Source organism: Eutrigla gurnardus, assembly GCF_963514095.1.
Source record: "Eutrigla gurnardus genome assembly, chromosome: 4".
Lineage (NCBI taxonomy): Eukaryota > Metazoa > Chordata > Actinopteri > Perciformes > Triglidae > Eutrigla > Eutrigla gurnardus.
The window spans coordinates 12,786,529-12,801,745 of record NC_139918.1 but is presented as its reverse complement, the minus strand read 5'-3'; the positions used below and the strand labels follow the sequence as shown (position 1 = coordinate 12,801,745).

General features: G+C 41.7%; 2 protein-coding genes across 2 annotated transcripts in view; both read right to left on the bottom strand.

Moving 5' to 3' along the window:
• LOC311012646 (nuclear receptor coactivator 2-like) overlaps positions 1 to 8,612 on the bottom strand; it is a 52,113-nt gene extending 43,501 nt beyond the window's left edge. The window contains exon 1 of the mRNA XM_084008222.1: positions 8,474 to 8,612. The gene's annotated coding sequence lies outside the window, so the exon portion shown is untranslated. The remainder of the gene's footprint in view (positions 1 to 8,473) is intronic.
• Positions 8,613 to 9,428: 816 nt separating this feature from the next.
• lactb2 (lactamase, beta 2) lies at positions 9,429 to 14,636 on the bottom strand. The gene is made up of 7 exons (XM_084008868.1): positions 14,428 to 14,636; positions 13,220 to 13,380; positions 12,920 to 13,040; positions 12,624 to 12,802; positions 12,091 to 12,239; positions 10,985 to 11,072; positions 9,429 to 10,534 (listed from the first exon to the last, which is right to left on the bottom strand). The coding sequence occupies exons 1-7, from the start codon at positions 14,547 to 14,549 to the stop codon at positions 10,491 to 10,493; spliced, it is 864 nt and encodes a 287-aa protein (XP_083864994.1). The 5' UTR covers positions 14,550 to 14,636; the 3' UTR covers positions 9,429 to 10,490.
• Positions 14,637 to 15,217: the final 581 nt, after the last annotated feature.

Below are 15,217 nucleotides of genomic sequence, written 5' to 3'. Positions count from 1 at the left end.
GCGTTGCCCCGCCTTATCTTTTGTAAATTGGGAGAAAACATCTTTTCGTGAAACACGTGGTCACATGCTGTCCTCGGTGAATCACATCCTCTCTCCCACCTCTTCTTCTTCTCTTAATGTCACAAACATGTTTTCTGGAAAAGGTTACTCTGACTTTGACCCTACCTATTTCTATTTCTGGTTAGTAATTTAATGCAGCTTGGTGGATTTGTTGTGAATTAGTCAGATCCTGAAATCTATAAATTTATATTTAATATATGAAGGGCGTTCCTTCCCACTCAGTTCAAATAACCAGAAATGGGTACCACACTCATTTCTAGGATCTACTGTCAATTATGTTCCTATTGAGTAACTATGTTTAACTAGACTCAGTGTCATGTCTCAAGATCCACACCAAAACTTAGTCAGAGCTTCAAGGCAGGTTATTTATGAGACATTTCGTAGGTGATGCCTGTCAGGGGCCTCTGACACTTTGGGCCCCTGGACCTGTGTCTGCCTGCTCAGTAATCCATCCATGACCTTGAGATGCTTGCATTTCCACCAGATTTAATATTCATGTTTTCAGGGAGGGACACAAAACAAAACAATAATGGCAACACTTTTTTCCCCACGCATTCAACATCTTATGCAGCTTGTGGCTTCCATGAAGTGGTAAAAACTGCAGCTTTGAGCTGCAGCTATGACTTGGCAAGTCAGTCTTTAATGTAATAGTTAGCACAGCGAGCGAGCGAGAGAGAGGGAGAGAGAGAGAGAGTGTGTTTGTGTGTGTGTGTGTTGGGTTACTGTAACTGAGACGACAAAATGAAAAGTAGTAAAAAGAAGAAGTGAGTTTTTTGGTCAGCGGCCAAATTGGAGACATCTGCTGGCTCTTCCCCCTGGTGTGTGTGTATGTGTGTGCTGTTTCTCTCTCTCTCTCTGTGTGTGTGTGTGTGTGTGTGTGTGTGTGTGTGTGTGTGTGTGTGTGTGTGTGTGTGTGTGTGCGTGCGTGCGTGTTCACGGGTGAAACAGACAGCCGTCCTCTCAGTCAGTTGGACACAGTGGAATCAAACCACGAGACACTTCATGCACCTGCCACCACCAGTGGAGATAGCTGCATATGTGTAGGCTACATCATGTGTGTGAGTGTGTGTGTGTGTGTGTGTGTGTGTGTGTGTGTGTGTGTGTGTGTGTGTGTGTGTGTGTGTGCAGGAGGGATGGACAGCTGATCTCTACACAACTGCTTTGTGAATTGTGCAAGCACACATGCGAGTTTGAACGTTTTTTCCCTGCACACACAATGACAGAAAGACTCGGTGGCTGTGAATAAGCTCAGTTTGTGCATATTTAAAAGTTGTGTATGGCCGTGATTTGTTGACTTTTTATTCAACAATCCCAGGTGTAAGAAACGAATTCTTAAAATAAAAAAGTTTTTTCTCCATTTGGATATTACTCAACGAAAAGCCATGGCTATGTAATCTTTACAGCTGTGACAGAAACATGAGGAAGTACATTCTTAAATAAGAACGACAGACTGTATCCAAGTATTAAAAACGCATACAAACACATTTAGTTTAGGAAATAAAATATCCTTAGTCGACATCGAGGTGTAAAAACACACACGCACAAATTCAAAGCCATGCTAATGGTCCAATGTTTGAAATCATATTTTGTTGTTAGTGATGGAGAGTTTCTCTGTTAATTATTTGCATGAGGCATTGTGGTAGACTTTGGTATGCACACACACACACACACACACACACACACACACACACACACACACACACACACACACACACACACACACACACACACACACACACACACACACACACACACACACACACACACACACACACACGAGTCTCTGTAACTCACAGAGAGAGGGAAGACTAAGAGAGCCACAGAAAGTCAATGAGAGACACGCAGAGACGGGCGACTTCCTGCCTGAGATTAATTTGCGTCACTAAGCAGCTCTATGGTAACACACACATCCACGGCTACTTTGAGCTCACAGCTGGTTCACTGTACAGAAGTTGATCACGGTCTCATAATCCCGGCCCGAGTCAAGAAGTTTGTCACCAATTAAAAACCACACAGCACTCTTTGGGATGCTCTATCAACACATGCGTTTCAGTGCCAGTGCATTTACTGTACATTTGGTAGAGAATATGAATGGAAGTCCCATACGCCCAGATTGCAACTCATTGTACTGTGAAAACCACGCCCACCGGAGTGGAAACTAATATATGCAACCAAGGCCTGAAACGCAGACAGAATGCCTGCAGCTTTAGCTAAAAATCAGATTTCAGCATGTCAATGGGTTATTTTAGCACCCTATAGCTACCGGGGGTAACCTGACCAACCGGACGCTTTGTTAAACAGAATCCGTCATTGGATACTGTTTGCAAAAGGGCAGGCATTTTACAAAGTTTGGAGAGAAAACGCCGACAAAAGCCTTCAGTGCCGTTCTTTGCTCTTCTTTCAACTGAGAAAAACTCATGCTCATTCTTTCCCACAGTGTGTTGGTTCAACCAATCTGCCCACAGGTCTGCACTGCGTGTTGCTGTGATTTGGAAGGTGTCCGCTATGTCTTTAGACTCAAGGGCAGCTTTTTCTCTCACAACTCTCTTCTAGCCTCAAAGGCCTCACAGCGTGCAGCTTCCTGCCACAGATGTGTGACGCTGAATCAAAACACAACAAACACGCTGGCGTAAGCCTCACAGAGCTTTGAATGTGGGAAAAGAGAGCTAGTCTGCAGACTGAAGTCCCCGATGCAACAGGTTTAAAGAATTACGATGAAACATCTCTAACTTGTCTGACTACGGTGTGAAATCAAGCTGAGAATTGGATTATCAAAATTAAGAATCACCATGACTTTTGGCAGCGATGGTCACAAAAATCCTTCTCTGACTGCACGGTCTCCTCAGTGTCGTCTTAGCAACAACGCCCTGCTGCCAAAAAGCGGTGATGAACATCAAAATTAGCTTTGGCCGCGGCCTACGTTTGTTCTGCAAAAGCTTGTTAAGCTATTAGCTTGCATTATCCGGCTGCAGGCCCGTGGACTCGCTCTAACTCAGCTCTGCTGTCACAGTGCTGGAGAATTACAGCCGCCGTCAGCTCCAGCTAACCAAATTAGCACTTGTTACGCAACCTGTTACACTTGGCTCTCAGGTTTGCTGCTTCCACCCTGTAAGGCTTTCATTACAGTCTGCACATTGGAAGGTTCCGCAGACTGCTGCGCATGTTGTTGTTGTTTTTTTTCACTTATTAAAGCATGTGAATGTGAAAGTGTGATATGCAACAAAATTTGATATTGTGCTGCCTTTCAGGGAATTTGTCAAACTCAGGAACTTCCTGTAGTTTAAGTGAGCTTAACTTTGACCGTGCAACCCTGTCTCCTGCCAAATGACATTCCAATCGTACAAATAAACTGCATTCTCAATTACGCTATCTATCTATGAGACTACGGTCGCAGTTTTGAACATGCTGGTGATTGCTCAAAATAAAACAACAAAACTACTTTGTTGTTATGTTATTTAAGTTACTGACGTAACATTAAGAAATAAGTCAACGTTTTTTTTTTTTATTTCACGCGGGACAATGCTGGGTGAAAGTCCTGTGTCGAATAGTTAGGGCTAGTGATTTTGCCTGGAAAACAGCAATGGTTACAAACTGTATAAAAATCTGTATAAAAAGTCTTTGTTTTTTAGAGTGATTAGAAAGCATTACTTGTGACGACCGATAAGATGATGCACTTAACCTGAAGTACAGTAACAACCAGCTGGTACATGTGTGTACATGTACCCTGACACGCCAATCTCTTATGGAATATTCATGACCTAATGTGTACAGTTTACTCGGGATGCAACGATACAGTTAGCCCACGGTTCAATACATACCTCGGTTCTTGGGTTACGGTTTCGGTTCTGTTTCGGTACACATTTTGTGCGCAAGGAGAAAAAAAATTGCTAACTCTCTGTTAGGTCCAACTACCCGTGGTCAGTGCTCGACTCTGTTCTTCAGCCAGTTCCACGTTGATGTCTTTCCGCGTTCTTTTAAAGAAGTTGGGAATTACTTTAGGGCTGAAAAATGTGCCTGATGGCAGCGTAGCGAGGATTGAGCGTCTTGATTAGGCGACGGAAGCACGCATCACTACAGGAAGGGGCTGCAAATATTTTGCAATAAATGTCCCCACTGCACATAGCGATTTGATGTTCACTCGGCACACATGCTGTGTTCAAATGCTCCTCAAAAGCTCCGCCAATTAAGAGAGAAATACAAGCATGGAAACATGACATTTTTTGCAAAACCAAAAATACCTCAAGTGCATATTGAACCGTGCATGGCGTACCGTAGGGTTCAATATTGCATCCCTAGTGTTTATGGGGAACCGTTGCCTCCCTAGTGTTTATGGGGTCTCCCTGCTAGACTTTAGTGATCAGTCGGCTCTGGTCTGCTTCGTGTTTCCAGATCTTAACCTGGTGAAACAGCTTTTAGCCACTATACGGCACTGAACTCTTGGTGCAACGCATGCTACTTTCAATTCTAGACTTTACAATGCTTTTGGTCTAAATTAAGGCTGTAATCAAGAGAAACGCCCTGCACTTCTGATCAAAGTGCTTCTGATATATCTGAAGCGAGTGCATACACCTTTCAAGGTAGCTACGTCTCCGCTGCATCACCTTGCCTACCATGTGAGCAGCGATGCCAATGCTGCTGCTGTTTTTGAAGTGTGAGAGCACTTCGCCTCCTCTGACTGGCTTTGAAGAACCAAACAACATTGGTAAGATGAAATAAAACCTCTGTGCTTTGTTCGCCCCCTCCCGTGTGTTTTAAATTACGACTGGAGATCGACAAACAGCTTTGTCTGAATGGCACGGAAGCCTCTAAGGAAGCCAACGCAAACCACACAGTCCACTGCAATATGTGGCTGCCGTGATCAAAAATGTGGAGTGTGGGATCAAACTATTCAAATGTTGTTGTGAGGTTAGTCAGCACCAAGTTGAACCTCAAGACTCTGAGTTGATGATTACATTTGAGTTACAGAAACAACGTTCTTAGAATTAAATGTAATTCTAACTCACATGCATTCACATACACACACAGTATTCACATTCTAATGTTGATTTGATGTTGTTTCAATGTTCTATTATTTATTATTATTCTATTGTATCTGTATGTGTGTGTGTGTATGCTATGTGCATGCATGCATCTATGTGTATATACAGTATATATATGTGTGTGTGTATGTGTGTGTGTGTACACGCACACACTTTATATTGTGTCTTTGTTTGTTTGTTGGGTTATTTGCTACTACAGCTATAGCTAGCTACTGTTGTTGGTTCTGCAGATATGTTTTCATTGTTGTTATGATTGCTGTCATCACCGTTGGTTCTCCCGCTGTTTCTCTCTCCTCTTGTCCTCGCAACCCCTTTCTGTTTTCTTTGCACTCTTCACTTTACCCTCCTTGTGTGGTCCGGTTGCCTCACACAATAATAAATTCAATTTGAAGTATGCAACAGGAGGAGTATTTTAAATCCATACACGGGATGAAATGACTTTCTCTGAACCTTTAGCAAGCCACAAACAGTTAGCTAGCTACTGGTAAGAATTTTGGTGAGGGAATATTACAGTAATTATGGTATTCAGTCACTACGGGAGGCTTTCAGAGGAGTCATGGCATGGCATGGCTGTGTGTGTGTGTGTGTGTGTGTGTGTGTGTGTGTGTGTGTGTGTGTGTGTGTGTGGTGCTGGATAATTAGAGCACTTGGTCTCAGGAGGATCAGACCTGGAAGACGACTGTCTCTGCTACGTGACAGAGAGCCAGGTGGCAGTGTGTGTGTGTGTGTGTGTGTGTGTGTGTGTAAGAGAGTGTTTGAGTGTGGGAGTGTGTGTGTGTGTGTGTGTGTGTGTGATAAATTGGTGGCAGTGAGAAGAGCCAGACACAAACCAACACAGCACCAACCCACACACACCCTACACACCTTGGTAAATCCCAATAAATGTGAGTTTGCAGATTAACCATGAAAATGGAGATCGCGAATCAATCAATATTTATTTATTTATGTATTTATTTATTCATTATATTTGACTCAATTAATCCACAAAATGGGACCAGGAATAAGAATATATCAGAGCAGAAATGTGATGATCATGAAATGAAAATGAGCATAGGTGTTTCTTTAGCTGAGGATAAGACCTGGTAGAAAACCTGCCATAAAGAACTGCACAGTCAAGCCTCTGCCCTTCCTCCTCCTCCTGCTGCTGCTGTTGTCATTGGTCAGGGCATTATTTGAGCCCATCACGTGGTTAAGTGAATTCAAGCCACTAAGGATCCCTCACTGGGCAAGCTGCCAATCTCTTGTTAAGATCTTGGTCTTAAGTACATTCCTTCACTCTTGCTGCAGCACTAAAAGGTAGTTTTGGCATTGAAACGGTATTGAAGCATACCGATATCGCCCTGGTGCATTAAAGCAGAGTTAACTAAATGATAATAAAGTATAAACAAATCCACAATAGCAGCAAATCCAAGTAGATCCTCGAACAAAAGGAAACAACAAGCATGCACAATGTACGTATCATGTTACTGAACTGTGCAGTTGCATTAACAGCATGAAAACACCCTTAATCCTTTCAGAAAACACAAGGCAAAACAGGCAGAAATTATCTCTCAGAGACTGGGGATAAACAAAGAACCTGGCAACCTGGCCTGTACATGTTGCAGTCCTTTTCAAAGTTCACTTTAGGGTGCACGGTAAGAGCAAACAAGCTTAAAATAAAGAGCAAAAAAAAAAGATAACATATCCAGAAGAGTCAGATGGCACCTGTCACGTAGGCAAACTTACAGGTTCCTTACAGTAACATACCAGCACAACAGCAAACACAGACAAACCGGCACAACAGCAAATAAGGACGCATTCCTGAACCTGCACTGGGAAATGCCTACTGTAAGACACACAGTTTATCCTGCACTGTATTTCTATATTATAAACATGTGCAGCACAGTAAGACACAGCCCCGCAGCTCAACCCATGCCGCATTGCTTTCAAGTCCAAACAGATTCGTCATACGTGCACCTGTTGTTGTCCAACCACATATTTGCAGTGTATGTTTTTTCTCAGCATACTGTGTTCATTCAGTTATCAATCCGGAATTAACATTTTTTAAATAGTTTTAACTTTTGTTCCATGACTGTTTTTTTATTGGACATTTACAACTTCTTTTTTTAACACATTTCTTTTCCAGTTAAGTATCTTGTGCGCCTTTTCCCATCACTGAGCGATAAACTGTCAAGTTCACAATAGTGAACAGAAAAATAACCGGAAGCTGGTCAATCAACTCTTCAAAATACAAGCAATAACAAAAAACAGCTACAAGAATAATAACACAGTTATAATAAATGTTGGTATTACACATACCGGTTGTTTGTCCAAAACTACAACCTATATGACTAGCCTATATGTACTTCTGCGAATGGGCTACCTCAATAAACAGTGCTGTGATACATTTGATTTGGAAATGACTAATTGACAACTTCAACACAATGAAACTACGCGTCTTAAACTATCTATCAACAAACGGTGTGACATAACGCATTAGCAAATTTAAGGGATTAATACGCAAATCCAACGGGTGTTTTATTTTGAAACTAACAAATGGGATTATATTTATTCCACTTGACGCTCGAGTTGGTTGAGGAAGTCCGAGCAATATCACCCGAGGATAAATCATATATTCGACCGTGAAACTCCTGTGTGTTTACCCGAGTCACATAAACACCTCTTAATCCGCCGAGGCTTCAAATGTGGGCCATTGAAGCTGTACTTTATTACAGCCAAAGACGAGCACGGCTGTGGCCAACGTCCGCGGTTCCCATAAACCGGCAGTTGTCGCTTCTGTTAATCAGGAAGGGCTTTAAACGGCTAACTGTTAAAAGTTAAACAGCAAAGTCCCGTTTGGGGTATTTGTGCAGCTATCTCACACGCAATGTTTGAACACGTTAAACAAACACCAGCATGTGAGCGTTTACTTTTTCTTATTTTGTTTTTCCACCAACAGACTTCGAGACCTGGCAGCGTATTTGGCCGGATTACCGTTGTAAAGTAGCCTTTTTTTATCCGTCTAGCTAGCCGTAATTTCGTCTAAAACACGGTTCGCTGCTGATAGCTATCTGTCGGTCAGTTCAGCCGACAAGTATGGACGTGTGCACTCGCTTACAGGTCACCGAAGAGGCGACAACACCGGGAAAATAACCTGCACAATAAATAGCGGTTCGTTATTTCCCGGAGTGAACTAGTTCAGCCCTTTTCCCAAACGACACATGTCATAACGGTAATGTAGCGTCGCTATACTGAGGAAGTGTGCACCACCAAGTATGATAACCTCAGTATGAACTGGCACGGACACTTTACACCCGCCCGCCCTCAGGAAGCATTGTTTTTTGGGGGGGAGGGATTGAATGAAATGGGGGGAGGGGGGGCGACAGGAAACTTACCTGAGAGTTGAGAGGCCGTCGGTGCGCGCGGTGCGGGATGTGTCGCTCGGCGAGGCGTCGGTCTGCGGGACGGAGCGGCTGTTACGTCCAGGGCCGGAGCCGCCATGTTCCTCTGGCTCAGAGGCTCCTCGGCTGTTTATCTTTACCAGTAGACCCCCTCCCTCCCTCTCTCTCCCTCTCCATCACCACCACCTCCACTCATCTCGTTACCACACTGCAGAGCTGGGTGTCTCTCTACCACCCTCTCTCTCTCCACACCACCACACACACATAACAAATAACTCACCTAACCTAAAATAATGTTGGTTTGTTTTTTTTAATTGACCTTTGGAGGAAATAAATTGATATAAAATCATTTAGAGATGATTCTGGAACATATTTTCATTTGTTTTTGACTGTTATGAAAGTTTTAAGGTGGTATATGGTGTATTATGTCTAAGAGCCTTACAAAAAAAACAAATGTTTTAATCTTTTTGTTAATACAATATTCCTAGAGTGACGTATAGTATGCATGTTGTTTTTATTTCAGTGTAACATATCAGCAGTAACATAGGAAATAGCCCAGGAAATGGCATTTTTAATGCAAATGTTCCCGCTTGAATTGCCCATTCAAGATTCAAGATGAATTGCCCAACAAAATCCAGTAAAATACCATATTCTTTCCTACAAGGCTGACCTACCACCCTAGAAATCATATAATGTGATTTACACAGTGTCTGTGCCGAATGATTCATGCGCTGCACTTCTTTAGTGTAAGTGGCAAAGTTGCTTTCAGTTTAGACGCCTCTCAGCTCCAAAACATGCAGTTTATGCAGAACAGCCTACAGAGACGACAGGAAAAGCTCTTCCTGTAAATAAAAAAATCCCAATTAGTCAGATTGCAACGGAACCGTTAGTCAATATGAAAACAGACAAGCATCATCACAGAGGAGTCGACCACAGGTCAAATGTTCATGCAGTAGATCTCATTATTACTCATATGTATAGTGGGTCAACATGAGGATTTAGATGAGATCATGTTCAGCTGTTTTTATTTGGTGAACTCACTCCAGCAGTCATGGGTTTATATGTAATATATAACTAAAGGTCATCCCACAGGATGATATAATAATGATCACAAATGCACAAAATTCTCATTCATGTCCATACAAATTCAACTCACAGTGGAATACTGTGGATCTTTTAATATTTTCAACGATCTTTTCCATCAAACAGTCTTCACATTTTTTAACAAAATATATTTCTAAGGTTCGCCATATGTTGACAAAGTGTATATGATCATTATTTACTGTTTCAAGTTTTGACCCAATAAAATGAACTAGCAGAGACTGCCACCTAGTGACCGACTGTGTACTTGTGCAGCATCTCTGGAACAAGCGCTTACATAATCAGGACTGAAAAGACAAAAACAACGTTTTAATAAAGGTGACAGATGGGAAGGACTCTAAATGTTGATCTGAATAGAAATATACATGATGTAAAAGCATTGCAGTCTCTGAGAGCACACAAGGTTTATATTCAAATTCATTTTTGAACTTTACTCTGGATTTCTTCATCCTACTGACCTTATTTAACCCACACACAAACACAGAGGCCTTGTTCCCTGAATTAAATAATACACTTTAGCATGTAAGCAAATCTTCTGCCAAACAGCTCCTTTTAAAATCTATTTTATACAGAGGTGAAGTGTCTTTTGAGGTAAATAACTCAAAGAAGGAGGTGTATCACAGCTGTATTTATCTGCTTCTAATTTAAGCAAAGGCAGCCAGATTTGTTTGAAATCAACAAAACTGATGACAGAGTCGCGAAAGAAAACATCCAAGGCAACAAGTGTGACCGCCATCCCTGATTATCTGAACTGTATCCATCAATCGGCAGCTCTAAGGAATCAAGCATAAACATTTTGCTGAATGGAGATCATTTTTCGACCAAAACAATTAACTGTCGACCAGATGGATTTTCGTCCTCCTTGCCAAATGGTCAACTCCAGTGCATTTCTTCACAGTCTCTGTGGACATCACAGCACACTCTTCCATTTCATGTTCTTTGAAGAGATGTTCACTGTTGGAAAAGTATTAGTGTTTAAGCTCACATTCACCGAGTGCAAAGCCTCATTGTCTAAATCACCAACAACATTTGCAATCAATCATCTTAATCTGGTGGTTTGACATGAGCAGACGAAACCTATGAGGAACTTTATTTTAGTGTTGATTTTGGCGCCCCCTGTGGACAAACTCGGTGCTGTATCCAAGTACCCTACACTAAATTAATGCAACATTCTTATTATTCAAGTCATATAAACATATTAATACAATATGAGTTTATACTGCTTTCTTTATTGTTTATGTTTTGGAAATTAATCAACTAAATCTAAAGCGTATCTTATACCAGAACTATCTGCATTGCCAGATACATCCATTTTGGTTGAATTGACCCGTCTGTTAATAGTGGCTGGCCGAGCTGCTGCTCTAAACCCTCAGTATGTTATGCATTGGTCATCAGAGAACGTACCCAGCATGATCTTGCCATCTTTCTCCAGTTTCTTGAGGTGATGGACCAGGTTCACATTAGCCGCAGGGTGCAGATATTCAGGAGTGTCCTGGGGAGAAGCAGTGAGTCTGTCATTTTGCTTTGAATGAAAAACAAGCATCGTCTATGGCCACCTTCATGACTACGGACGGGTAAACTTGTGTGATTGCTTGCAGACTGCGTATTTTCAAGTCACTTCCATAGACTTGTCCTTGCTTTACTCTGTATTTTGAGGAACTTTCTCGATCAGAAACTCACAACAGTCCAAATTTGTCTACGTTTTGTTTACGGGTGGATTATGAGACAACGGGCCCCTGGGTACAGAAATGCTGAAGGGCCCTTCATCTCTCCTACATAGAGGCAAGACACACAGACAGAACACAGCTGCAAAAACACTCCAAATGAAACCATGTAATGTCTATTTGTAACTGTTTGTAGTCATTGTGTGTCTCTGAAGTTGTTTTGCTCCTTTTTTATTGTCTCTTTGTAGTTGTTTTGCGTTGCTTTATAATTGTTTTGGTCTTTATGTAGTTATTTCTTGTGTGGTTGTTTTTTCCCTCTTTTTGAAGTCGTTTTTAGTTTCTTTGTAGTTGCTTTTTGTCTATTTGTACTCATGTTGTGTCTCTTTTCGAGGTTGTTGTGCCCCTTTTCATCATCGTTGTGAGTCTCTTTGTGTCTTCTTTTTCAGCTGTTTTGAATCATTTAGTTGTTGCTTTGAATCTCTTTGTAGAGAATATGCAATTCTCTGGGAGTTCTCTTTAGTCTCTGTCGTTCCTTTCTGTCTTTGTGTCTCTTTGAGGTTGCTTTGCCCATTTTTTGATCATCAATGAGGTCTCTTTGCAGCTATTTTGCATCTTTTGTAGTTGGTTTGTAGTCCTTTGTAGTCCTTTGTAGTAATGTTATGTTTCTTTGTGGTAATCAGACTCTTCCTGGTTGGTACACATCTTTTTGAGCGACATGTCTAGGTGTAATTGAGGCCACTGTTCCTGTACCCGGCAGGACCGCTCAGGGGTTGAACTGTACTGCTGGTCTTAGCTTCTAGACTAAAGGGTGGAAACACCAGCAGTAACAGATGGTTGAGTCCTGACCTTGTAGACGATCTTGACGAGCTCCATTGAGGAGAAAGCCTTTCCTGCTCCATCCTGAATGGCTGCCAGGATCTGCTGCTCTCTCTGGTCCCGGTGGCTGATGTAGTGTCTGATCTTTGAGCCAGCATCCTGAACCACAGGGCCGTGACCTGCACAGAGAACAGCAGCAGGGTTTTTGTCCAAATATCTGAATGACTTCACAACATCTTTAATTCTGGCGAATGCCTGTAAAGTACAGACAACTGAACGGATGAAAAACATGAAATAAGTGAATAATTGTGTGACTTGAAGGTCTCTGGTTCGATTCCCGGACTGATTAAATAAATCTGAAAGATGATTAAATGGAAAATGGTTGTCCTCAGCAGCTTCCAGGTGTAAAATGTGTATAAGGTTGAGAGGCCCCTCTAAAAAAATCAGGACATTACCCTGAGAGAAGCTCCCCTGAATAAATAAATGTTTTAATAAAAGATTATTGAGAGAGCTTCTAAAGAAATAAAAGTGTGCACCATACATACTAATTGGCGCTCACTCACCAGGGTAGATGACTTCAGCCTGAGAGTCCAGCAGGATCTTCAGAGAATGCATGTAGCTGTAGAGATCCTCGAACACGGCCGTGCCTTCTCCCAGGATACAGTCCCCAGAGAAGAGCACCTGCTCCTCCTCCAGCAGCAGGGCCATGTGGTCGTCAGTGTGGCCCGGGGTGAACAGCACTCTGGGAAAAAGACATGGAAAACTAATAGTCAACATACTTGTATAACACTGTTAATAACAATATTTTAGTGTGCTTTTTTTTTTAATCATGTGCCTCTTGCACATGAATCATACTGACTTGAGCGTGGCCCCCTCTGTCCGGACAACATCTCCATCTTTTAGATAAGTCAAGCTTTTGTTTCCGGCCATCTCTTTGACTTGGCTGGAGCGAGGCAGCTTGCTCACTTGGACCTCAGAACCTGCAGGAAGGACAACACACAAATATTGGTCTGCCAAACAAACGATATGATTAAATATGTTTATTTTTCATTCTGCAACTTCACCTCTACTATTAATGTCTGTAAACTATAAATCCAGGGCGGTTAGAGTTTGGATTTAATATTCAGACTGATTTCCAATTCAATAACATGGTCCTTACCAGTGATGTCCCTGCAGATGTCTTCGACTCCGCCTATGTGGTCGTGATGCCAGTGTGTGACGAGGATCTCCTGGATGCTGGTGTTGAACTGCCCTAGTGCCTGTTTCAGACAGCTGATGTATTCAGGGACAGCAGGGTCTCCGGTGTCTATTAGCACCCGCCTGGATAATAATCACACACTTTAGATTCTGTGCATATTCAAGGCTTTAAAAAGCAGCTGTATTCATATACACAAATTCTCTCTGTATTTTATCATTTTCCATTTATCTATTTTTTCTTAATCTATAAAGACGAAACATCTTTTTGCTTCCACCCTATATTTCATTCCTTTTCACTGTGAATTCACATCATCTTGGTACGTGCTTGCTAGGTACACATATTTGTACCTGAAATGTTTGGTACTGGCCACTGGGTTCAGTATGAGACATCCTTTTAGTCTGTTGTGTTCAAGTTACAGCCCAGTGCAGGAATTAACAGGTGTGTTAATCAGAGTTTTATGATGCAGTATTATACAATTAGAAGATGTATTGTTTCATTGCTGGGAATAGTCACATTTACAGCACGGGGATTCTAGGATTTCTTTTTGTTTTTAATGTTTCTATACAATATGCTAGTATTTGTCATAAATGTTGAAACAATAATTATGGCCAAGAAGCAAATGTTAAATATTTATACTTTTCAAAATAAAGGAAAACTTTTCTTTTTTTTCGCTTCACATTTCTCACATTCCCGGTGCAAGCCAATGTCTCTGTGGCTCTTCACCTCTTTCTGTGAGTTACAGAGCCTGTGTGTGTGTGTGTGTGTGTGTGTGTGTGTGTGTGTGTGTGTGTGTGTGTGTGTGTGTGTGTGTGTGTGTGTGCGTGTGTGTGTGTGTGTCTAGTTTGATTAATATCTGTCATATTGAGTATAAGCCGAAATAACCCGTGGAACATGGCAATTGCGTACATTTTCAGTTTCGGTCTACACGCTATGCATTTTGGCCTAAAGGCAAGCAAACACTGGGTTTAGAAACATTTGAACGGAATTTGGCGTGACGTCCTTTACCACGCGTTAACTTACTTTAGGAGTATCTCAGAAGATACAACGTTTACGTACGAATACAAGGACATTGAGACCAAAATACAAATGTTCTTGAATAGAAAACATAATACTACAGTAAGCTTTACTAAGCGAACATAGTAAATGGTGACATAAGTGCCCAGTGTTACCTTTGCCCAGTGCCGACCAGGTACGTGTTGGTCCCCTGCAGGGTCATCGGTCCCGGGTTACAGCCCAACACCCGAACCACTCTGGCAGAGAGCTGCTCTATGCGAGGGATAACAGCACTCATCGCTGGAGGCGAAGTCACCTCAACGTCAACTGCTAAGTAGAATGAGAACCAAACATTACGCAGGTACAACTCAAACAGGATATAAAACGGAAGCCGTCCGTTTGTGAGCAATATTTACTTCCTGTATGTATCACCAAAGCCTTCAAAATAAAAGTCGCGCTTAAACGTACTTTAGATGTCGTAGTAGATATTAGTTAACTGTTTTCATACTGTACATACTTCTATACTGTATTGTTAATTATAATGTCACACATATACGTAGTACAATGTGACAGCAATGCGCCACCTTAGGGCTCAGCCTTTTGACCTCTCCTGTCATCTGTATGTGATGGTATATATATATATATATAAATTAAAATGTATTTATCTATGTATTGTTATTGGTTGCTATGGCCAAGCGCTCTTCATTTGCTTCCACTATTTACCTTCCTTCCTTATTATTGGCAAATAAAGTCCATTTACAAATGCTTACTTGCAATAACATAAATATATGCATTCATGGAGCAGGGCTCTCAAGTTTTTAACTTCAGAGTGAGAGTTCAGAGTGAGATTTTGGCTGAGGCTGCGGCGGCAGCTCAAAGCAAAGCGGAGATGAAGGACAGATTGTAGTCAGGGGGCCAAAACTGATATTAAAACTTTGTCGGACACTTTTTGGTACAAGCATACAA

Excerpts from the sequence above, each read along its gene's own strand:
- lactb2 (XM_084008868.1), bottom strand. The coding sequence starts at position 14,549 with ATGAGTGCTGTTATCCCTCGCATAGAGCAGCTCTCTGCCAGAGTGGTT. Across the intron at positions 12,803-12,919 it reads ACAGAGGGGGCCACGCTCAA|AGTGCTGTTCACCCCGGGCC; the intron begins GTCAGTATGATT and ends TCTTTTTCCCAG. Across the intron at positions 11,073-12,090 it reads TCGTCAAGATCGTCTACAAG|GACACTCCTGAATATCTGCA; the intron begins GTCAGGACTCAA and ends GCTTCTCCCCAG.